Source organism: Patagioenas fasciata, chromosome 6 (assembly GCF_037038585.1).
Source record: "Patagioenas fasciata isolate bPatFas1 chromosome 6, bPatFas1.hap1, whole genome shotgun sequence".
NCBI lineage: Eukaryota > Metazoa > Chordata > Aves > Columbiformes > Columbidae > Patagioenas > Patagioenas fasciata.
The window spans coordinates 29,431,646-29,455,476 of record NC_092525.1 but is presented as its reverse complement, the minus strand read 5'-3'; the positions used below and the strand labels follow the sequence as shown (position 1 = coordinate 29,455,476).

Here is a 23,831-nt window from a genome sequence, read left to right as displayed (position 1 = left end):
TTGGAGCTGCCTGCATTTACACTGAGAACTCAATATTTGACCTTTAATCAAAATTAGTTATAGGTAGAAGAAAAAATGTCAATTAAAAAAAAAAAAAAGGAGGGGACTTAAAGTCTTTGATGGTCTAGAAGTTAAAATCATTGTCATACAAAAACTGGTTTTTGTTTGTTTTTTTCATATATTCCACCTAGTTGTAGGACTCAGGCCAGTTTTACTGAACTTCAGTAACTGTGTGAGTTGACATAGACATCTAGAGATATCCTGCAGATAGCCTATATTTAGGTGTTTATATCTGCAATTTAATCCCATTTTGTTATGTCCCTTTGAAAGGATATTCTTTCCCAGTTACAGTTTAAAACTCCTTACAATACAAAACTTTATGGTCTATGCTAACATAAAAATGCTCTGTGTTGAGTGAAACATATGCAGATATATCAATATAAGTTATTAATGTTTAAGTGGCATATATACTAAATAATTATATGCAATAGAGAAAACACACATCTGTTTCTCCACATATTATAACTTCTCTTAGAATAAGTTTTTACTTAGTGATTTATGTATATACTGTGGATTACTACTGAAAATACCACATATAAGCTTTAGAATAGATCTTTTAGTAAAGCTACATAAAATACAAATAATTTGTTTCCTAGTGCCAAAAGGAGTGCTGCATCTGCATTTATGTTTTCAGTGTTAAGAAACTCTGCACCAAAAAGAGAAACTAATTTCAACAATGAACCTCATAGTCTCCTTCTCTATGAGACAAGGAATTTATAGTTGAAAGTATCTCAAATTTACTGAAAATTAAGTTCATTTATAAACATATTCCTCACTTTGTTGGTGAATGCCATTGTCAGCAAGTTGTTTGTATGTGTACAAGTGGCAGCCAAGGACTATGGTTTCTGATGGAAACTGCTATCTGACTTTGTCGAACAAGCTCACAGGAAACTGTGCTGCTACCCAAGCTGGGATGGAAACACTCACTGTGAATGAACTGCACAGGAACGCTAGAGACATAACTGTGGTATTAAAGGGAGAGAGCCTGTGTGTTCACCAGCAGGACATGAAAGTCATCTCCCTAATACAGGTACACAATTGCTTTCAATATCTGACTGACTCAGCCCCAATCCCCCATGTAATACAGTCTATTCCTTATAATATAGATTTTCTGAGGTGACATTCTAGTCGTGTTTTTATAAATGTCCATCCAGTATTGTTATGTAGTTAAGTATCAGAGATAAAAATAATAACAATAATAATTTTGGGAAAAATACAATTGAGAGACACTATTTTTTTTTGTTTTATTCAGTACAGAGAAATATGCGACCAGAGTGATTTGGCCATACATTCATGTGCCCTGTAAATCTTGCCACTAAGCAGGCATTGCAAGTTCCTTATTTGCAATAACTTCCGAAAGTTATTGGCAATGATTAGCACTAGGCATTGAATTTTGATTATTTTGGACCTATTCGGAGAGGATGGAGACTTGTCTTCCTTTGGAAGGACTTCAAAATTATGACTGACTGCCAAGACAAGCAGTCTTTGCTAGGAAAAGTAATGCTAAAACAATGTAAGAGGTCACTGGAAGTTTCCCTCCAAATTTTTTTTTATATGTGACCTTTTGGGGAGCAGTGGGAGGTAGGGCGTTTATTTGAAACAATAAAACCCAATTAAATGTGATTTAAAATATCTTTTACAAGAAACAATATTCTTAGGACAGTTTGAAACTAACTACTGTTACGTACCACTGAGCTGCTACAGTCTGTTCTCTTGATTCACAAACATGTTAATCAAATCAGCCCTGCTGTGTGTCTCTCATTGAACCAAAATCTTCCGGACCAACAAAGCCCAAGCAACAGCTTTTTCCTCCATTATTGAGGCAACATTTGGGGCAGCTCTAAGTGTGTTGTGGCTTATACTATGCCCCTGGATGAGCTCTAGGCAGTTCAGGATGAGCTGTTCCATATGAAATACAAGCAGAAAAAATGCTTTTGGTAAAATATATAGCACATGGTAACAGGTAGGACACATTTTAACAAAACATATGGTAACATTTAGGTATGTTGCAAAATCATATGGCTTCTAGTATATGTCATGCTATACTATGGCATGTGGAATAGAGAAGTTTCTAAGATTATTTTAGTTAGGAGACAAGGCTTATATTTAGGGGCAAGTCCACCTGCTGTAATGCTACTTCTGCAATTAGGTTCTTTTTGCATTATTTTCCTTTTAGAAATTATAATTTTTTAAGTTCTTTCTTAAGTCAGTCTTGCTTTGCACTGGCTGTACTGAGTATTGACTGTGTGATGGGAGCATGATAAAATTTCTTCCTCTACTTCTCAATCACTGAAATTAAGCTTTCATACAGGTGTGAATTCTGTGCAAACAGACTACTGTGTACATGCCAGATCAGAACCTGACGGGAACTCACCTGAATTAAGGACGTGTCTTCTCATATTCACCATGGAGTACCTCATATTTCTGAGGTGCTGTAGTAATAATTAAAAGCCTTACAAATACACCCCAAAAAGCTTTTTAACCATTGAACTGAACTCGTTTCCTAGTTCTTGATGAGTTTGTACATTCAGATATAGAGTTAGCTTTAGACTTAAAGAATGCTCATTAAAACCATAAAGATACATTTATAAAAACAGTTTCACAAGATAAAAGCAAGCAGTCACAGATCAAATACTGTTAATAAATTGGAAGTGCTTTGTACTTCCAAACTTGTTCTAGTGAAGATGATTCGATCAAAACGCTTTCTTAGAAACTCCCATGTCAATAGCTACATACAGAAACAAACAAACAAACAATTACATAGTCAAATTCTGTATTGACATAATTTGATAAAATATAATCTGTCTCAGGGTCCCTTCCAAAGTCTATCTCCTATTTCAGTCCATTATCTCTCTTTGATAAAAAGAGAATGAGTCGGCCTTTTAAGAAACCTGGACAGACACTTTTCCAAAGTATTTAGGAACTACTGCCCTTCCCAAGTAGTGTCTAAGCTCTTAAGATACTTTTTCATTATCTCAGAAGTTTTTTTTTCTGGTAAAGTAGGAATACTGCCTAAGAGAATTGCTCTAGACTCTCTCAATTTATCAGTGAAATTTTTTTTGCTGATTTCTCAAACAATGGTTTTCAAAGTACAGGCTGCAACTGCATGAACTCTGATTAGACCGGTGCTGCTTTACTGCATTGATCTAATTCTCAGACTTTAATGACAACACTCCCCTGCTCTCAAAAAAAAATTGATCTGGACATACAAAGCCTCATTAGTCCCCATTCATTGTATTTATAGTACATGAGTTAAAGAAGTTGATGGCAATAACTATTTTTCCTGTAAAGGCACTTTGGCTTTGAGATATTGTCTGGCAATTAAGATTATTTTGAAAATGTCTGCACCCCTTACAACATCCACTGAATTGTGTAGATTTTATGTACTACCAACATCCTTAAAAATCACTGCAGAATAATTTACTAGGTAAAATTCTCAACATCATTAATACAATTTTTCAATCTGTTAAGCTTTAAGGCATGATCCTTCCCTACGCATGTGAATGCCTGTGTACATACATATTTTACAAATACAGTAGAAAACACATTTTCAGATTCTTGTTTATTTAACTGTATTAGAGTTTAAAACATGCTAGGAGTATTTTAGCAACTTCCATATAAAACAGATTGGTCATAGCAAAGTCCCCAGTGGATTTTATGATATATATATATATGCTGCTCTTACAATATAAGTATCACAGTATCACAGTATGTTTGGGATTGGAAGAGACCTCAAAAGATCATCTAGGCCAATCCCCCTGCTGGAGCAGGAATGCCTAGGTGAGGTCGCACAGGAACATGTCCAGGTGGGCTTTGAATGTCTCCAGGGAAGGAGACTCCACAACCTCTCTGGACAGCCTGGTCCAGTGCTCTGTCACCCTCACTGAGAAGAAGTTTTTTCTCAAATTTAAGTGGAACCTCTTGTGTTCCAGCTTGATCCCATTACTCCTTGTCCTATCATTGTTTGCCACTGAGAAGAGCCTGGCTCCATCCTCATGGCACTCACCCTTTATATATTTATAAACATTAATAAGGTCACCCCGCAGTTTTAATATCCTGCACCCAAAAATGTATAGTTGCTCACATTACTTATTTTAAGGTATTCCTTAAACACTACTGTACTAATATTAATAATTAAACAAACAAACAACAAAGTTCAGCTATTTCCAAATGCATGTATTATCCTCTTATGACTATTGTGTATGATCAGACCATACACATATAATCCCTTCAGAGTAAATAAACATGTTTCAGTTCTTGCTGGCATGTGCTCAGGATAGTCCTAAATGCACAGACATCAGAGCTCAACAGCACAGCTGATCTGGTGGGGCTGTAAGTTTAAGGTGTTCCCATGTTTTCTGTCAGTATGACCCCGTATAATGGAATTTCTGCAATAAGATACGATGTTTAACAATGACATTAAGGCTGCAAATCCACATGCTATAAAATGTGAAAGAAGATAATTAAAGTTTACTTACACACTCACGTACTTTTTTTTTTTTCCAGGAAACCTTCAGTTTCTTTACTGTAGAAGATAGGTTGGCTGTGGGAATGAATGAGGAACTGGAGGACAAGGGAAACTCTTTGTACCTAAATTTTGCCTCATTTAGCACAACTAAAGTTAGTGAGAACTATCTTTTGCCTAATTAAAGTAGTGAGGAATGCCTGTTACCCTGAAAACTCAGGTGCTCGAATTAGGCATTCAAAGGTAATGAAGTCAAGGTGCTCCAGAGAAATGGGTGGAAAAAAAATAATAAATTAGTGGCAGTTATTTTTCATGTTTTGGTAATCTACAGCTACGTGGGTGTATGTACAACAAAAACACATGTGTTCAATTCAGTACATCTATTATCCTCTGAATAAGCTGCAAGGGAAGGGAAGGTTTTAAAATCCTGTTACTAACCGGAATTGCTGTAATATCCACATGATTATGAGAAAATCCTTTGAGATTACAGATGAAAATGAGAAAGCATCAAAACCAAGCAACTGAAAAAACAGCTTTAGGGTATATACAGCTTCTAGACAGTTTTTACTTAGGAAGTGACACTCATTTGTCCCATTTCCTACAGAAACATCCACTTCTACAATGAAAGAACACCAAGCAAGACCCAGGTTCTCACTGCAGTTTCTCTTGCCAGAAGTTCACGTTTTTGTCTGTACTAAGTGCACCTCAATTCCAGAGAACTCAGGGAAATAATACCAAAATTTTATTCCCTGGAGCAGGACATATGCAGAGTCCTTCAGTGACATCAGGAAAACAGTTTCTTTTTAGAAAGCCAAGTTAGTGAAGTTTGGATGAAGAGCGACTCACAGATAACAGTCCAGCATTGTGGAAAACCCAGGCGCCCAAGCAGTCTGTGGTGTCTGCTGCAAGCCCCTCCACAGCACAAGCTTCTCTGGGCCCCTACAAGAAAGCCTTAAAGTTGAGCATGAAGAATCTATCCAGTTAGCTCATCAACCAAAGAACAACATTTGGACTATGGAGCGAAAGACCTAATGCAGAATTTAGATTCAACAATGATTCATAACACTGGGGGATTTTGTGTGATGTAACGCTTGTAGCAGGAAGTTAAAATGGAAAAAAAAAAAAAGAAGAGCGGAATTGAGCTTGTTTAATATGACCTAACTTTGTATTACTTGTAGCCTTAAAAAGATTTATTTACATCAAACATACAAAAGTATATGCTCTGGAGTTCTCAAAAGCTTCAGAACATAACTATTATCATATCCATTTTCAAATGCAGAAGAGCCTACACTGCAAGGGAAACCTTTGCTTATATTAAAATATTATGCTTCAACCAGCTATGATACAAGTCAATCCCAGCTAGATGTCCCATGCACAACAGCCTACATTATTCCATGGCAAAAATAATAGTCTACCATTTAACATGTCCACAACATACATAATTTTCTGCTTTTTCTAAAATTTTCTGCATAATAGCACACCTTGTCAATAGTGTGCAGAAGCTCATCATGTTTTCTAAACTTTTTTTCCCTAAATGTTCTAACTACATCAAGAAAAAAGTAGAACAGCCCACGGTAATACATTTACTCACAACTTGTTGATAGATTGATGTACATTAATAGAGCCCCTTCCCGATAAAAATATCAATGACTGATCCCCAATGACTTCTTTGTCATTGTGTGAATATGTGCCTAGTTTTTCTTATTCAGACATACAGACAGCTGCAGGTCATATTCTCAGAGTAACTTCCTCTTCTTTTCCTTGTGGACAGTAGGAAGTCATGCAAACTCCTTCCAAGTATGCTGATAGCCTCATGATGTGGGGAATAGGAAGTCATGGCATAAACATCTAATGAGTATAAACATGTAAAGAACCAGTATCTTATGAAAAGATAGATACAAGGAGAAATTCACCCTTGGGAAGAATGCTGCCTCTCTGCCAAGCAGTTTCACAGCACTGCAATGGCAAATGCCCCAAGCTATTCTGATGAGTTCGAGATAAGGGAAGCCCCACTGGGAAAAACACTGAAACTCTTTAAACACTACTGTTTGAGAAGTATCTGGAAGATCTACTTCTCACAACCATATAGTTCTCCACATACACAAAATCGTTCTCAGACCCAAAGGAACTTAAAATACTTCCTTCTTCACTATCACACTTCCTTCTTGATTATCACATGCCTTAGCAGCCTCTGCTTCCCTGTAACTGTTCGGCACTTTTGTCCAAGCAAAAGCAATAACGTGGAATGATGAAGACAATCTGCTGACAAAAGTAACTTGCTCTGTCATTCTATCCTTAGGAGTCTGTACAACACCAAACCTTAGCTGTTCTGTGATAGAACAGTTGCAAGTGCTAGCATTAAAATTCACATCAGGTATAGGAAACTTTTGAACCTTTCTTGCAGAACTGTTCCTTTAAGTACCTGGGCTGTCCTCTTTCAATTTCCTTTCAGTTATCAGTAAGTTAAGGGTTATCTTGAAACTCTTCTTGCTGGTAATTCATGTTTCATCTTATTGTCAGGATTTCAGTTTGATCATCTTTCTCCTTAATTATAAAATCATCTGCAACTTTATACACTTGTTTCAGCACATCCACTTTCCCTTTGCATATTTATTTTCTCGTCCTAATTTTGTAGAGGGTAACTTCAAAAACCTGCTATTCCTTTTCTTTAAAGATGCTCTTCTACACTGACAGTTCTCATATTTTCTATCACCGTAACTGTCCTTGTGCCACTATCACATGTAGCCTGCAATTGCTCTGATAGTTAAAACTATCGGAATTGTAAGAAATGTTGTAGCATAGCATTTGCAGGTATTTAACTTGTTCACATTTCTTATAACTGCCCACACTAGCTGAATTCTCAAACTGTTTGCTTCCAAGTTCTTCCCAAATTTAGACCCGTATTACTCGCTAGTATTGCGTAAACATGCTATTGTTCTTTTCCCACCTAGTTCCTGCTCTGTCATTGCAGCTAGTTCATTTGTACACAAATAGTAGAATCAAATTGATTAAGATTTCCTACTATTCTTCCTTTTCATTATCTTGTTGGAAATGCCCCACCAACTTAGAAATGTGAAAAAATTTCTGAGATATTGAAACTGAAACCTTCTACAGAAGAATAAAAAAAAATAAGAAAAAATGGATTTAAAAAATCCTCTTATTTGTGAAACAAAAGAGTATTTTAAAAAATTAATACTCTTCACACTAAGTTCCATGTAGCCTCTCAGCACATTGCAGACTCTCAAAACTGAAAAAATAAATATTTAGATGTTACTCTGCAAGAATGTATTTTTGGTTATTACTGCTCCAAAATACTGAAAAATATACATAACATCAGTGAAGGCATTCATTCCAGTTAACTATGTAACCAAAGTCTCATATATGCTTTAATAGTTTTGCCTAAAGAGCCCTTATTATAATTAAATAAGAAGTTTACTAGAAGATACTCCCCTTAGTTGGTAGAGCATCAACCCATGAACTCAAAGGCTTATAGGCTTTGTGTAAAAAAAATTCTAAAAATCTTTTACTATAGCAATCACATCTTAATAGCTCTCAACACGTTTTGTACGTATGTACTAAAAGCAGACAGCTGTTTAATATGAGGGTTTGAAAGCTTTAGAAGTACCCTTGTAAAAGAGAGGAAATGGAAATCCTCCCACATGTCATTATTTCTTCAATAATGTATTTCTATAAAATTAACATCACAGTCATGTATGAAGTTGAATGTTTAGGAATATAAAAATTTTTCCTGCAATCCTGGTATCTTGTGGAGATCTGCAAGGCCCTGTGTTGTTCCAAAGAATATTCTGCTCATAGCTATTCTTTCCAAGTAAAAACCTTATCGCTGTTAGATATTGGCCCCTTCTTTATTTTTTGCTGGAATCACTCTTGTGTATCACCATACTAGACTAGAACAGAAAGGAAAAGGAATGTGCCTGGTCAGACTAATACTCACTTCACTCAGGTGCTGCAGACAGCAGAGCAGAGGCATGGAGGTGAGGCTCTTTTCTCTGGTTTCTTCCACTGGTTATGATTGTTCTTGTCTTTTCTTCTTTAGACCTCACCTGTGCTGGAGCAAGTTGTTTTTAGACATTTCTGCTCATAACAGAAATATTGTAGTTTAGAGCCACATTACTGCTGAGAGCTTACAGTCAGGGTGAAAACAGAGAATGAGTGAGAAGCAAGTGGGAATTTCTGTCCTTCCCCCATGCAGCAGGCCCTGGAAGGAAGGCTCCTGCTCCCAGGAAGGTGTCTCATGGATGTGGAACAACTGTGGAACCTGCAGCCAATTTCAAGGCTGTAAAGGGAAGAGATGCTTGGGCAGACAGACAGGAGTCACTTGCAGAGAAATGGTCTTTCAACCTCAGCTCTTGCCTTCAGCAGGCAGCCAGGAAGATACATGGGAGCTGAATCACTGCAGCTATGCCACGGCATCTCTGGGAATAACTGGGGCAGGGCTGGGAATTTGTCATGTAATTTGCAATGGAATGTTGCAGCAAATATTCACAGAGGATTGAAATAAACATAATTAATTTGGCACCTTCCAAGAATGTTAAACTAATTAATTTACCATAAACAGTTTTTTAAGCAGAAGAGTGATTTTCACAGAATCACAGAAAGGTAGGGATTGGAAGGGACCTGGAAAGATCATCCAGTCCAATCCCCCTGCCTGAGCAGGAACACCCAGATGAGGTTACACAGGAAGGTGTCCAGGTGGGTTTTGAATATCTCCAGGGCAGGAGACTCCACAACCTCCCTGGGCAGCCCATTGCAGACTATTGCAGTATAAAATGCCTTTATAATGATATCTGAAATTCTAATCCACTCTTCAAATCAGTACAGTGCACAATGTTATGTCAATGAAAACCCTATTCAGAATTCCATTATAATGTCATATATTTCTAATGCATTCCTAGTATTGCTCAGAAATTATTTTCAATGTAATAAACAATTGTTCATTAATCCAGAGGAATTAAAATTGATGAGAAATGTTAATATTTTCATGCACTGTCTGTGTCTCCTGCTAGAAGACTCACAATGCTCTACACCTGTTTCATAGGCCCTGTTTGGACTTCCTGTGAAGAGTCACCAGCCAAAATATATTTAACCTATAACTTCTAGTATTTTACAAATATACCACAGTTTTTCATTAAAATATACTGGTTTGATAAACCATCTGGTAGATAAACTAATCCAAGGATACTGAAGTAAAATAAGCAGTTTCAATAAATGGTAAGCAATTAAAAAATAATAATGTTTGGAATAATTACTTTTAAACATTCTCACAGATTTAAAGTACACTGAATTCAGCAGCTCATGCTGCTTCAGTTCACCTATGACACTAAATTCAAAAAGCACTCATGCTGGATTTCTTGCTGAGTGTGCTTATTTTAGGGTAGTTGCTGAAATCCAAAATTAGTACTTTATTTAGTGTCAGCATTTTCTTGAAAACAAATACAAAGTTGATGGTTATTTTTAAGAATTTGCTGCATCACACATTTAGAAAATACAAATAATGCCAGCAAACATGAAGGAGATGTACCTTATAGAGTGTCACAGGAAACAGAAATCTGATGGAACAAGGAGATCTTCCTATCACCAATAACTAGAAATTGGACCTGCTATTGTTTATTTAAAACCTAGGGAAAAATCTGCTTCCTGTCACCATACATGTATTTTGCTCCATATACAACATGACCCTTGACTTATAACAGACATAAGAGAACTTCTTGGCTTTCATTCAGTTTAGCCATTATAGACTGAACCTGCAGAAGGTTCAGCCAACATCCATGCTACTTTAAAAGGATTTGACACATCATCAGAAAAAATGAAGATGTGAGTTTCCTTGAATTCTAGGGGGAAAGCACTTGAATGGCAAAAAAAAGGAAAGAACAGAAGTATTCTTAGGTCAGACAGTACTCTGCGGACTGTCCTGCTCCTTGTTGCTGAGGTGGCACAAAGCAAAACTCACAGCTATACAAGTCCTGTATCAGCACTACCGTATTTCTTAGGGCTTTTGAAGGCTGAAACCTACAGTCAGTCCTCAGAAGTTCACAGCTGAATGGCAAACTGCACAGTATGGTCCCCATAAAGAAAAAACTGTGTATGATTGCCACAAGATGAAAAATAAATAAAAAAAATAAAGACTGGTGGTTTAATAAAGCAGTGGTAATCCACGGTTAATTAAGAACAAGGCTCATGATCTGCCATGACTTAGTGTAAGTTGGAGGAGTGATACTACTACAGTTTTCTGGGCAATCTATGGCAGTTGCTCATTCAATGCAAATGGAGGCAGACCAGCAAGTAGGTGGTGTTCCTAAAACGTGTTAACAGGAATTAGAGTTTTCCCATGTTGTAGACAGAAGGAAAAGATTTTGTAATTTGTTATAATTTATGATGAATTTTCTTCCTAAATCGCTCTAGTTAGGCATTTTGGTCATGGATGGCATTTACGCTTTCCATCCCTTGGGAAGCAGCATTTTTCCCATTTGAAGTAGGTCCTCCTAGCATTCTGACACTAAACACAGGAGCTGGCAAGGACTCCTGAATTATCAAATACACAGTAAAGCAGGAGCTGACAAATTCAGTTTATCTTGAAATGGGAGGAAGATCTCAAAAATAACTGCTGTGAAATTCCTTACACTTTTTTATTGTTTTTAAAGAAAGTGCCATGTTAAAAGTAATTGATTTTCTGCTCTTTGCTAGCCCAAGGGAAATTTGTTTTGCCATTCCAGTGTATGGTTGTTCTAATAGCCTGATTCTTCAAATTTCCAATTCTGCTGCCAATTAATATGGGCCTGCTTCTCTGCAGACTTTCTACAGAACTTTTGATCTTCTTCTTCTACTATGCCTTCTGTCTACAGATTGACTCTCTTTAGACTGTTGAACCATCTTTGATAAACTTCCTAGTCCCCCCAGTATTTCATGTTGGCTATGTCCATTACCTCATTTTCACTTCCAAGGGAGTGTCTTGTTCTCCTGTTCCTTTCGATCCCATTTTCTCAACTTCATTCCTACTCATTGGCTCTATTTCTTTGCCAGCTGCTAGTTTGTTAACACTGTCCTTGTAGGATTGCAGTTCTATGAGCTTGTCTCACTGACCTTCTTCATATGCAATTTTGTAATTGTGTAAGCATTAAAATTCTGTAATTATATGAAGCTTCTAATTTAATTTTGTAGTGTTTTTTGCAGGTTCCCCAGAAGTTCCTCAAGTGCCTACCTACCAGCCACTAACCTTGAAGCTTTTCTACCATTTCCAGATTAGTTACATGCCCATCCATAACCCATACTGTCACGTTAATGACACACTGAACCCTGAAGGAAGTTTTGTATTCCACGGTTACCTTCTGCCATGATAAACCACTACAAAATCGGTCATTTATAGCATCTGTTTTGTAACAGATGCACATTTCTGCAACTTGCGAGTTTGTATCGCAACACCTTACCCCTAAACGAACAACTACTGAACTCCCCTAAAAAAAGGCCTCTTCCTTTTGCAACAGACCTTGGTTCAAGCGCAGCATGCCGCAAGGCAGGCCCCTCCATTGTGTGAGCAAAGTACACTAATGAAAAAGCCTTGAGGCTGACTCCACCACAGACCCAAAGTTGTTTGGCTGCCTGGATTTTATGTACTTCCAAATGTTGAGACCTTCTTTAAACTCATTATTAACTAAGACCTCCCCAGACTTTGAAAGCTTAGGGATATTTTTGTTGATTTGTTCTGTGTTTGAATAACTTTAACATTCTTCTAAGGAATTCTTAGTCTTAAATTGCCTACTTGTACTCTTAAATACTAACTATAGATGAGGTAAAGGCTTGCCTGGCCTTATAATTTTAATAAAAACTATATTAATACATTCTTGTCTGACTTTTATTTCTGATAAAAATACAAATGGATGAATTATCTCTATTAGTTAACTAAAAACTAGCACAACTTGGTAAAAAACAAATTTTCTTCTAAGAATAGAGATAGGGAAAACTGACATATGAAAGTTGAAATATACATATATAAAGATAAAGAGAAGTGTCCTACTATAACTGCCTCAGATATTTGCTTATACAAAATTTATACTTTGGCAGTGCAGTTATCTTTGTGTCTATCCTTAAAAAATCAACAAAGAAAAGTTTCATGAGTAGGTGAGGGTGCAAGTTTTCCCCCTCTAGCTTCCTGGACCCAGTAAGATTGGTTTTCTCTAACTGCACAGATATGGTTCATTGCTTATCTACTTCCATACCTATTATCATATTTGAGCATAAGTATCTGAATGTATGTTTAAAAAGCACAAATATGTTTAAGATTTTTTGAGGCAAGGATACACAACCTATTTCTTACACTTTTATCTGTGTAGGTGGCCTTAAAGCCATTTTACATCTGTAATCTTTTTCATGTCTATATGCTTAAATTTAAGCCTGCTAATATTAAAACAAACAAAACCACAAGACAAACAAAAACCCCACACACTAAAAGCTAAATAATTATAGCAGTGGCAAGTTTGTTCTTTCCCTAATTCCAGTTCATGAATTCTGACCCTGGTTTTGCTGATATCTATGTATGTATGTATGTATCTATGTATGTATCTATGTATGTATGTATGTATGTATGTATGTATCTATCTATCTAATTCTAGAGGCTGTTCAGAAAGATGACTTGCACAACTTCATCTCCTTTACCAGCAGCACATAATCTCTCTGGACCATAGTGCCATCTAGCTGCTCTTTTCCTGACCTCAGTAATTCTGTGTGCTGAACACAATTGTGTGATGTAGCAAAAGAAGGCCCAGGGAGCTATTCTTAATATAGTTGTCCAGCTAGTCTTGACTATTTATCTAGACATACAGCTGAAAAAGGGGAAGAAATTACTCATCATGTGTCTCAATAAACTCCTCCTTTGATAATTCATTCAAAAATGGGAGAAAAAAAAGTATGTATTTTCCTTTGGAATAGGTCTTATTGCTTCCCTCCAAAATGGAAAGTCAAGATCCATACTGATGCTCTACGCAAGCTAGCTGTGCCTTTGCAAAAGCTCTGGCACTAGACCAGTGCTAATACACACTTCACAGGACATCAAGGACAACAGGGCTAAATCCTCTCACATTGCTGAAGGCATTTGTCTCTTAAACAAAAATCCCTGCTCTCAAAGGAGCACTATTTGAAAAGGCTTAAGAAGATTCCCTGAGGTGCCCAGAAAGGAAAAAAGCTAGTGAAAAGATACTTTTCATTCACATGGTGTGTGTGAAGGTGTCTTCCTTTAGTAACAAAGGCTTTTTGATGAGAATAGCAGAGCAGACATGAAATGGTCCACCACAACTCCTTGTAACAGGCTGTGTGAAATGGGAACCATTTTTGGGTAATGGATTTCTGTGTACACACGGGGAATTTAAGACTCACTTAAAGATGCCTGGGCTGCATTTTCTTTTGTAATATATGCAGGAACTACCTATATGCAAGAATACAACAAATCCAGTCCCCTTAACAAAGGTGTAACCTCATAAAAAAGGCTGCAGCAGAAGACCAGGTAAAGTCTCTTCTACATCTGGGTCTGGCTCACATTCTTGGCAGCTTCTGGTGAGCCAGAACTATACAAGATCCAATCTAGTTTTCTTAAACTTTCTTTCTCATGCACGGTTATGCTCTTTACTGCTAGGAGGGTTATTTCCTGCTGTATCTCATAAGCATGGTTCACTTCCATCAATTGGCATCAATACACGAGCTTCTGGCTGCAATTGCCCAGTTGAGTCTTCAAACTTCCACTTCAGACTCCATGGTAAAATAGATATTCCATGAAATTCTAGTAATCAACCAAACTTCATAAAATATTGTGGTATAATAAGGCCTTAATCCTTAAATAATTAACAAACTAATTGAGATTCCACTGCCCTTATTCCTTTTCACATAAACCAGTTTAAGGCTGTGAGGATACAAGGATAAATCTGCTACTGAGAGTGTAAAGGTGGCATACATGTGCAGCTGTTAGAAGGCTGCAGTAGTTGCAACCTTTTGCAACTGGTTTGTACGAGGGAGAATAACTCGGTCAGACCCCTGGCTGGGGGCTGCCAGGAGCAGGCTCAGGCTGGCACCCTCACCCTGCTTGCTCCTGAGGAGCACAGAGACAGCTGTCACACTGCTGACAGCACCCACTGGCATCACACACCCTGGCTTGCCATTTACAGACAATCGAATGACCACTGAATGTTTTCATCATCATTCTTGGCAATAGTTGGTTCACAGACTATCTGAATGAAAGTATTTACATAATAGGTATCTATGCCAACCTAGGAATGGCTGGTATACAACCAGCTTTATATACTTTTGCTTGAAAACAAATACTGATGTCAAAATATTACCAAAAATATGTTAAACTCAGCATCTTAGTTCTAAAAATCAATTAATAAAAACCAGTCTTTCAATACAGTACTGTGTAAGTGATGAGAATAGGAAACAAAACAACACTGAAGTATTTCTACAGATTTCTCATATAAATATAAAAGCTTGTATGTGCCATTCTATGCTGATTATGGTGATCATAATTATTTTCAAATTGCAGATAAGATTAACATATACTCAGCTATTTTATTCATAAGGTTAACATAATGTTATGGTGTTGGATGTTACTAAATGTGACAATGGTTACAAGACCCTTAGTTTTACATGTAGTGGGTTTCTATTTTGAATTATTTGCTCCCCAAGTTGCATTCATACAGATTCTTCAATATGGCCTCCCTGCAATGTTTTTACATTTGGGAAGATAATTCTTTTATACATTTGTATACGTATGAGAAAATATTTTTTTCTTTAGAATTAAATGAAAAATTGCCTCCCAAATCTAAAATAAAATAGACCAATGATAGTAATAAAAATCTAAAGAAGATACCAGATATAGACTTAAAATTTGTTCTCAGAGTTCTGCCCTTACATTCCACAGAAATCAGATGACTCTCTGAAAGCATGCATTTTATTCTCTGGGAAGTCACCCTCTCCCTGCCACCCACAACCTGCTATCCTGTAAACACGTGTCTCCCAGGAGCCCTGGCTCTGGTTCTCGGATCAGCTTCTGAGCATGAGAGGTCACCAGCCTCTGCCACGAGAGACACCTCAGGAGGTGCAGCCAGAACACCTCGAGCACCATGGCTGGTACCACAAAGGCTCTGAGTTTACCTACCACACTGACACAGGCTGCCAAACAAGCTTCCACATGATTACTTTGATCTCTGGGTAATAACTGCATGGTTTTTATACTCTTAGATTCCCAAACTCAGCCGAAGGGATGTTGAGCAAGGGATAAGAAGTTTTGATAAGTTCTGTTTATTTCAAATGAAGTTAAGCCATAGTTCAAAAGGCTACATATTTTTCAATTATATAAGCATATATGTACACATAGGTATGTAATTTTCCTTGAATGTTACTAAAAGGCTATATATATTTAATGTATACACGTGTATGTACATATAAGTATATAATTTTCCTTGAATGTTACTAACTCAGAAACAAAATACTTTTCCTCTCAAAAATCTAAAAATGTATTTGTGTTTGGGCTGAGACCAAGCATGGGACACTACCATCTCAAAGACACGATTTTTAGCATAGTATGACTACACTGCAGAAGGGACTATAATTATAATCTTGACATTACCATAACGACCGTGGTTACTATCAGGTGATAGGTATAATATAGATAATCAGTAGACAGTAAAATAGCAATATTTCATGATGCATGAGATAGAAGAAAACTAATTCATGCCTTTAATTCAGCTCAGAACCATAATTTGTTATATTTGTATGTGACTTTCTTAATGCTGTCAGTATGTACATAGCAGTTACAACAAATAGGAAAGAGCCAAGCAAGTTATCTACTGTGGAATCAAGAGAACTTACATTTACTCATCGTATATGATAAATAATTTTTGTGTTCCTATTTATCTCTCTTTTTTTAACATGATAGATGGTTCTACTCTCTTGTTTCAATACCATACCAAAAAAGCCAATAACCACAGCAAAAGCTATGGAAAGGGTGTGTATTCTGTAAGGAGGTCACTTTTGATAATCATCATGAGATCTTCAGCTACAAAGTTTTTTTCTCCAGCCTTCAAACTACTTGTGACCTTTTTTTTCTATATTACCCCTGTTCTTTACATAAGCTTAATAAAATGCAAGTATCTGTAATTACAGACAGAGAATTTGTCCACTACTCTATGCAGGAAACAACCCACCTTCAAAACCCACTCAGTCTTAGGTAGAAATTCAAGTATGTGCGATTTGTCCCTCAGTTCTTTAGTCTTGGTTTACAATTGTCACCCAAAATTTACATGGCTCAAGCAGTCATGGCCTGATCAGCAGGATCAAGTACTTTTCCATTAGTGAGGGAAATGACAGAAACACTGAAGAAAGGGAAAAAAGAAAGAAAGAAAATAGACTATTACCCTGATAAAATGATGACAGTGCATGGGAAGGATTGACATAAAAGAGCAAAAAAAGGTAGCTTTCTTAGAAGTTAAACAGTCACGAGAAAAGCTATTTTCACTGCCAATTGGGAAAGGGACTTCTGAATTTAAAGAATACTGCAATAATCTAGATATGTGATTTAAGATGAAATGGAAAGCTAAAGTATATGTTGTCACTTTTTTCTTTAATGAAATGCTACACTTAAACGTCTTCATTTGAAAATAATCTGTATGTGGGTTTTCTTAAAAATAGCATCAATTTGGTAGTTAGAAAAAAGGGTTTACAGTGTGCTTATGGCTGACTGAATCTGGAGGTTAGCTAAGATGTTATCCCTGCTTCTAAGTCCAGTAATGCTACTGAATTAAGTCTCCATAAGGGCCCTGATGCAACTCCTACCTTTAGTCTTTTTTGATTCCAGAGATTAAAGAAAATTTGTTGGTGTATGGAATGTTTTGTAAAAAAAAAAATAAAAGAAATTTAGATTACAATTTCATGTTTTTATTTATTAAGAAGAGCACAGAATTCTATTTCCTCACATATATAAAGAATCAAATCATTTGAGATGGTTTATTTCATCATAATCCCAGGCCTCTTTTGGCTTTCAGACTCTTTGCTGTGTTGTTCATCAGAATCATACTGTTAGTGCCCCTGTCTTGTTACCTTTATCTCCTCGTCATATTTTCCCAGCTTCACTTTGCTGTCTGTACTTTTTAATGCGCCTTTGATTAGGGCAGTGATTGTCCAGTTTTGGTGGAGGCACATATTATTGTAGCTACCTGATTCCACAAAGCAGTTCAATGGCTTTTTACAACTATCTTAAATTAAGGGTAATTTCAAAAGATTTAATCCAAACTATGATTTCATGAACACCCTCTGCCACAATTTTCACAACAATATTCCTGCCTTAGGGTGTTTTTCTGAGGCATCACCATTTCAGTTTCAAAAAGCCAGTCCCACATGTATTTCTGCATGGACAAACAGCAAACTGAGTAGCAGATTTCCTCAGGCTCTAATACACCAAGTGGCTGGTTTTAAGCCACAGCAGTACAACTGGCCACAATCCATCCAGCCCATTACTAACTCCTAGCTACTCTTGTTTCCAGAAGCCCTGAGAAAATAGCAAAGGAATAGGCACCTGTGGCACATGAACAACACAACTGAGCTGAACTATTGTATAATAAATCCAATGCTTTAATGAGATCACAGCCCTCATCTAGCACATGTGAAGCCAGCTGACCAGCCGTTCTAGGAAGGGTAACTTCAGGCCATGCTGAGACAACTTGCTTGGCACAACACCAGAGCAAAGGAGCAATTCAGTTCAAGCACACCTCGCCTGAATTGCAGACGGGATTTCCCACCATCTTCATTTACACCTCTTGAAAGATTGTTTGGTTGAGACATTTTAAAGGTCAATTGGCAACATATCCCTTGCATCTGTAAATTAGTTGTTTGAACATGACAGAAATTAATATTGAAGAAAAGTCACCATTAAAGTAGCAGTGGATACATCTGAATCAGCTGTAAAAGTAAAGCATAGATGCCAAAAACTGCGAGTCAGATCAGTTTTCTCAACCAAGAAGCAGTACCACCAAGCCAGCAGAAGTTGAGCTAAGCCGAGCTTCCATTGCAATTTATCATGGAGTATTTACAGTGTGGAAATACAAAGAATATGGCTGTAGAACAAGGCATACAGGACTTTTCTGAGCAGTAATTTCCCAGAGAAACTGATCTTGAGACAATTGCTCTTTCTTAATTACTTTAAATTAAAATTCTTTTCTGCGTAATGCTATTTAGGTCACCTGAGTATATTAAAACAGTCAAAGATTTACAGTCAGATGTAATCACATCAAACTTTCCACGGGATCTCCAGCTGTTCTCTGGAATTAATGCATAGCATAAGGATAGCTGGAGTTTTGTACATGATAGCATTTTTTACATGTTTGCATGTAAAATCTCTATATAAAATACAGGCATTTCAGATTTGACTAGCATGCTATTTTACAGGGGAAGAAGCCCAGAAGTTCCAGTTATCTGATGTTTGCACACTGAATTCTGAAACAGGTTATTGCTTTAATTCCAGACTAACAAGTTCCATAGTCAAAAATTAGGTGGATGTTGTCTAATTTTTTATTTTAAAGTTTGTTCTTTTGCTTATGGGCCCAGTATTGAGCTTTACCAAGTGCCTTCAGTTCCTTTAGCCATGGTGGGAAGTGGCAATGTGCATCCTTTTGTGTGTTCCAGCCTAAGGATTACTTTATAGGAGAACAGGGTCTCATGCCTGGGTGGCCCTTGGTCTAGCTTTATTTTTGCAGTGATCTGGCATATTTTCCAGGATTGGTATAGGTGTGGTTGGAACAGTTTTCCTTCTCCATTTGCTGCACAAAGCTAGCAAAAGCACAATCGCTGTTATTAGGATGAGATTACAACACAGATATAGTGGCTCCTCCACTCTCCAAGATATGTGCACAGTGTTGACAAAAATAAATCTTGCATATCTTGTGTGTTCGTGTTTCCTCACTAGCCTTCCCCATATTTCTGATGCTATCACACAGCAGCACACTGTTTCTCACACTACTCCCCAGATGGAGGAAGCAGCTCTCTGTAAGCCTCAGACTCTAGGAAACTCCTCTTGCTTTTCCACAGGTCCTTACAAATGGCTAAAGCTGTTTTCAAGATGTTGATGCATTTTCAGGATGTCAAGATTTTTTTTTTTTTCATTTTACTTTTGAGGCCTGGGTTCGATGCTGTTATCAAATCCTGACCTCAAGAATATTTTCTGTGATGACAGTAACTTTTATTTAGAAAAATAAAATATTGGTATAAGGATTTTAGATACGTAACTCTATCACAGATGCCTAACAGGTCTTAGACTTGGGAAAAAACAAAATTCTTCCCTTCCTCTTAAAGCCATTTCTGTTGAAAATCAAACCCCATCAGGTAAGGCAAGCAAAGTGTGGAGCATTATAAAATATGGCCATAGGGCCTTTTACATTATACCTATCGTGCTTGTCGCTTCCTTGTTATTGTCTCATTGTTCAAATGTCCTCATGAGAGCTGCCAAGCTTGTATTAATACCTGTCATCCAGTGCAACAAACACTGGTTGTGAAGAAATTTCCTATGATCCCATGTGTCCGTTCGTCTTCTCAAAACAGAACAATTTAGGTAACACTGCTTGTGGATGCTCACGGACTCAGAAAACAATTACCTTCTTCCAGACTTCTGTGCCAAAAGGCAAACAGAGCAGTAAGTATCATCACTACGAGAACAACAGCAAACATGTTGGAAAAGAGGAGGGAGGTGGTCAAGCAACAGGGAACGAAACAAGGATTTTAGGTGCGTTCCTGGGAGGAATGAAGGTGCAGCACTCACCACAGCAGTTGGTTTCCCTTGCCACCCTCAGTGTGAGAAGCTGTTGCCTTTCCAAATGCCTCAGAGAATGTCATTTTATATTTAGCACAGGCTGTGAAATTGCACTTCAGCAATAACGCATTTAATAGAAACACAATAAGCTGGTAACTGAATAGGACACAAGGTTAGATGGACACCACCAGTCTCCATATTGCATTGTATTTTATCAAGTGCCTTACCATAGGCAGAGGCCTTTGTCAAAACAGGTCTTTATATAAAGAGCTTTCAAAACAAAATATCCAAACCAGATCACCACAGAGGCGTGCGTGTTTTTTCCAGTTTCCACAGACACCATCGTATGGAAGTTTGTTGGGGAAAGTTCCTGGTGGATTTGTGTGCATGTGATGAGACACTTGCCAGCTCTTCACAAGTGAACCTCGTGTCCAGGGAGCTCACTTGAAAGAATTACTTCAAATGCTTTAAGAATTACATAGATTTTATAAAAACAAATTTGCAGCAAGTCTCTGTCTAGGTGCCTGTCTCATATTGAAAGCTCTAAAGCGTAACAACAGTTACGTACGTTGCCATATTTACCAGTTATCCCAGATTTCTAAATCCACGGCTTTTGGCTGGAGTCCCGGACGGCGCCGGGGGCGGGAGCGGCGCTGAGGGGGCGGCGAGGGCCGCGCTTCGGGCGGGCGGGAGACCAGCACCCAGCGCCCGTCCCGGTGCCCCGGACACGCAGTCGGAGCCTCGGCTTCCTGTCAGTGCGGGGAAAGAGGGAGCGGGAGAGCGGTGCGCGGGGCCGCGACGGAGCGGTGGTGACTGCCGTGAGGTGACCCCGCCGTGAGGTGACCGCCGGCGGGCGGGGCGGGAGCGGCCAGAGGGCACGCGGGTGCTCGCGCCCGCCCGGCGCGGGACCGGGTCGCGGGCGCCGCCAGGCGGCGGGGCGGGGGCCCGGGCCGGCGGGGGCGCTCGCACTGCCCGGCGCTCGGCGTGGCCCCTCAGCGCGGCGCGGCGGCGGCCCCGGCGCTGCCCACCGTCCCCCGGCGCCGCGGCAGCTGCGGGCATGGTGGGGCGGCGGCGGGGCCGGCGGCAGCGGCGGGGCGCGGGGCGGCAGCGGAGCCCTCGGCGCGGGGCAGGACGGAGCGGGCCGCCCGGCGGAACTCCTCGCTGCGCCACGTGTAGAGCAGGGGGTTGAGGGCCGAGAGCGCGCAGAGCAGCAGCCAGCTGGCGGCCTGCAGCGCCGGCGGCGCGGGGCGCAGGAAGAAGCCCAGCAGGCTGACCCACACCAGGGGCTGGGTGCCCAGGAGGAAGACGCAGCAGAGCAGCAGGACGGAGACGCTGCTGAGGCGGCGCTGGGCGCGGCGGGGCGGCGGCGGCGCGGCGGGAAAGGGCAGCTGGTGGAGCAGGTGGAAGTTGAGGACGCTGACCCGCTTGGCGCTGCCCCGCACCCGCCGCACGATGCCCAGGTAGCAGTGGAGCAGCAGCGCGGTCTGGCCCAGCACGGCCAGGGCGAGGAGCAGGGCAGTGTAGCGGGAGCTGCCGTCCGTCTGCCGCGGGGGCGGCTGCTGGGCAGAGCCCGGCGTCCAGAGCCCGGGCAGCAGCGGGACCAGGAGCAGGGCGAGCGCCCAGGAGAGCCCGATCATGCATCCCGTGTGCCTGCGCTGGTAGAGGGCCTGGTACACGCTGGGCAGCTTGGTGATGAGCACGTACCTGTTGAAGGCCACCAGCAGGTGAGAGGCTAGCGAGACGGTGAGGCCGAGTCCGAGGAGCCCCCCCCGGAGCAGCCGGTACTCCGGCGAGCGAAGGGAGGAGGAGTTGGGGGGCAGCAGCCCCAGCACAGCCTCCTGGGGCATCCACAGGGCGCACACGCTCAGGTCTGCCGCACAGCCGTTCACAATGAAGGCATTACTGGTTGTCTGCAGCTTCTTGAAGGAAAAGACTAAATAGATGACCATCACATTAGATAAAGTCCCTGAGATAGCTAAGACTGCGTAGAGCAGCGACAGGAAGATTTGGGTCCCGGAGGAATCCTCCCAGAGCAGCAGCAGAGGTGAGCTGGCACTCCAGGAAGAGGCGTTGGGCATCTCGCTGAATGCAGCTCAGTTTTGACTTCTTCCTGTAAATGCCATCCTTGTCTGGGTCTGAAGATCCTGCTGCAGGAGTCCCCCACTGAGCACAAGGGGGGATGTGCAGCTGGGGGACTCTACGGCAGGTTTCAGTCACACAAGCTGCAAGGTCCAGAAAATGCAGTTCGCAGTGACAATCCAGAGAACAGCAGTGTCCAAAGCAGGTGGGCAGCAAGAGATCCCACAGGCTGTAGCTAGTGAAGGTGGGTCCATACGCAGCAGATAGCTGTTAGTAGACCAGAGCACAACTGAGGATTCTGTAGCTGTGAAAATGCCAAAAGCAGCAGCACCTTGCAATCAGCAGCAGAAACGGCAGCAACTGATACAAAGCTTTGCAGTTTCTCCTGTGCCACAGTACGTACACTGTATATCATTCCAGGAAGATTCAGCCCTTCCACTCTTCATGAATTATTCAGCAGATTTTCAACTTGTTAAATCGAGGGAAAAAAAAAAAAAACCACAACGAAATCCTATCATGCTCCAGAAATACTGCAACTACAGTCTGACTCTTTTCTCTTTGCCTTACCAGTTTCCTGGTTCCAACCTGTTTACACAACTTTGATTTGTAGCAAGCTTTCAAACCAGTGTCAGTCACTTCTGTCTAAAATACAGTCCATTTACTGTGGAAACTCCTCTGCTAGATACTGACTTAAACTGATCTTTTTTTCTGATCTTATTTTTGTTAAAAGAAAGCGCACTATGCTTCTGCAAGCTTCAAGTTAATTTTAGAACTGGCCTATAATAATAATAATATACTTCCCAAATTAAATCTTTCAAACATGATACACAGATCCTTGGTAAGACAGTACTTCTTATTTGAGGAAGCTGATCCTCAGTCTACATATTCTACATTTCTTCATAAAACTCAGCCTGTCTCAGTGTGCAGGAAATCCTGCATCACCAACCTGCTGGACCTGAGCGCTGGTGTCAGCACACAGATAAAACAACCAGCATAGCGTTAGAAATAGTCTTGCACCAAAATTAATTCAGAGCACAAGTTCCTGCAGAGGTGAATGACAGGTTCTTAGGTGGACTAAAAGCTGAAGAGTAGGGCTGCGCTGGTTTGACTGAAATGAAGTTAATTTTCTTTATGCAGTTACAAACTTTCTGTAGCTAGCACAGTCTTTGTTTTGGATTTAGTGTAAGAATAATGAGCTAGCACCGCTTTTCTTTGGGATAGAGCTGCTTTTTTTTCTTTCTGTGGCTAGCTGTGTTTTTGAGTAGGTATGAAGAGAATGTAAGAACTCGCTGATATCTTGGTGGTTGTCAGGGGAACCAAGGACTTTCCAGGTGCAAATTGGTAGGAGGCGGCCACAGGAAGGACAGCACTTGGACTGACATCCAGATTGATCAGTGAGATGTTCCATACCATTAGCATCATGCTCTA

General features: G+C 39.8%; 1 protein-coding gene and 1 long non-coding RNA gene across 2 annotated transcripts; both read right to left on the bottom strand.

Moving 5' to 3' along the window:
• Positions 1 to 5,072: 5,072 nt before the first annotated feature.
• On the bottom strand, positions 5,073 to 21,185 carry LOC139828305 (uncharacterized). The gene is made up of 3 exons (XR_011739776.1): positions 20,893 to 21,185; positions 8,481 to 8,589; positions 5,073 to 5,464 (listed from the first exon to the last, which is right to left on the bottom strand). It is a non-coding gene; the product is annotated as an uncharacterized lncRNA (long non-coding RNA).
• A 131-nt stretch (positions 21,186 to 21,316) lies between these two features.
• Positions 21,317 to 22,816, bottom strand: GPR88 (G protein-coupled receptor 88). Its single transcript, XM_065842715.2, has one exon. It carries the CDS (start codon positions 22,400 to 22,402, stop codon positions 21,317 to 21,319), a length of 1,086 nt encoding a protein of 361 aa, XP_065698787.1. The 5' UTR covers positions 22,403 to 22,816.
• Positions 22,817 to 23,831: the final 1,015 nt, after the last annotated feature.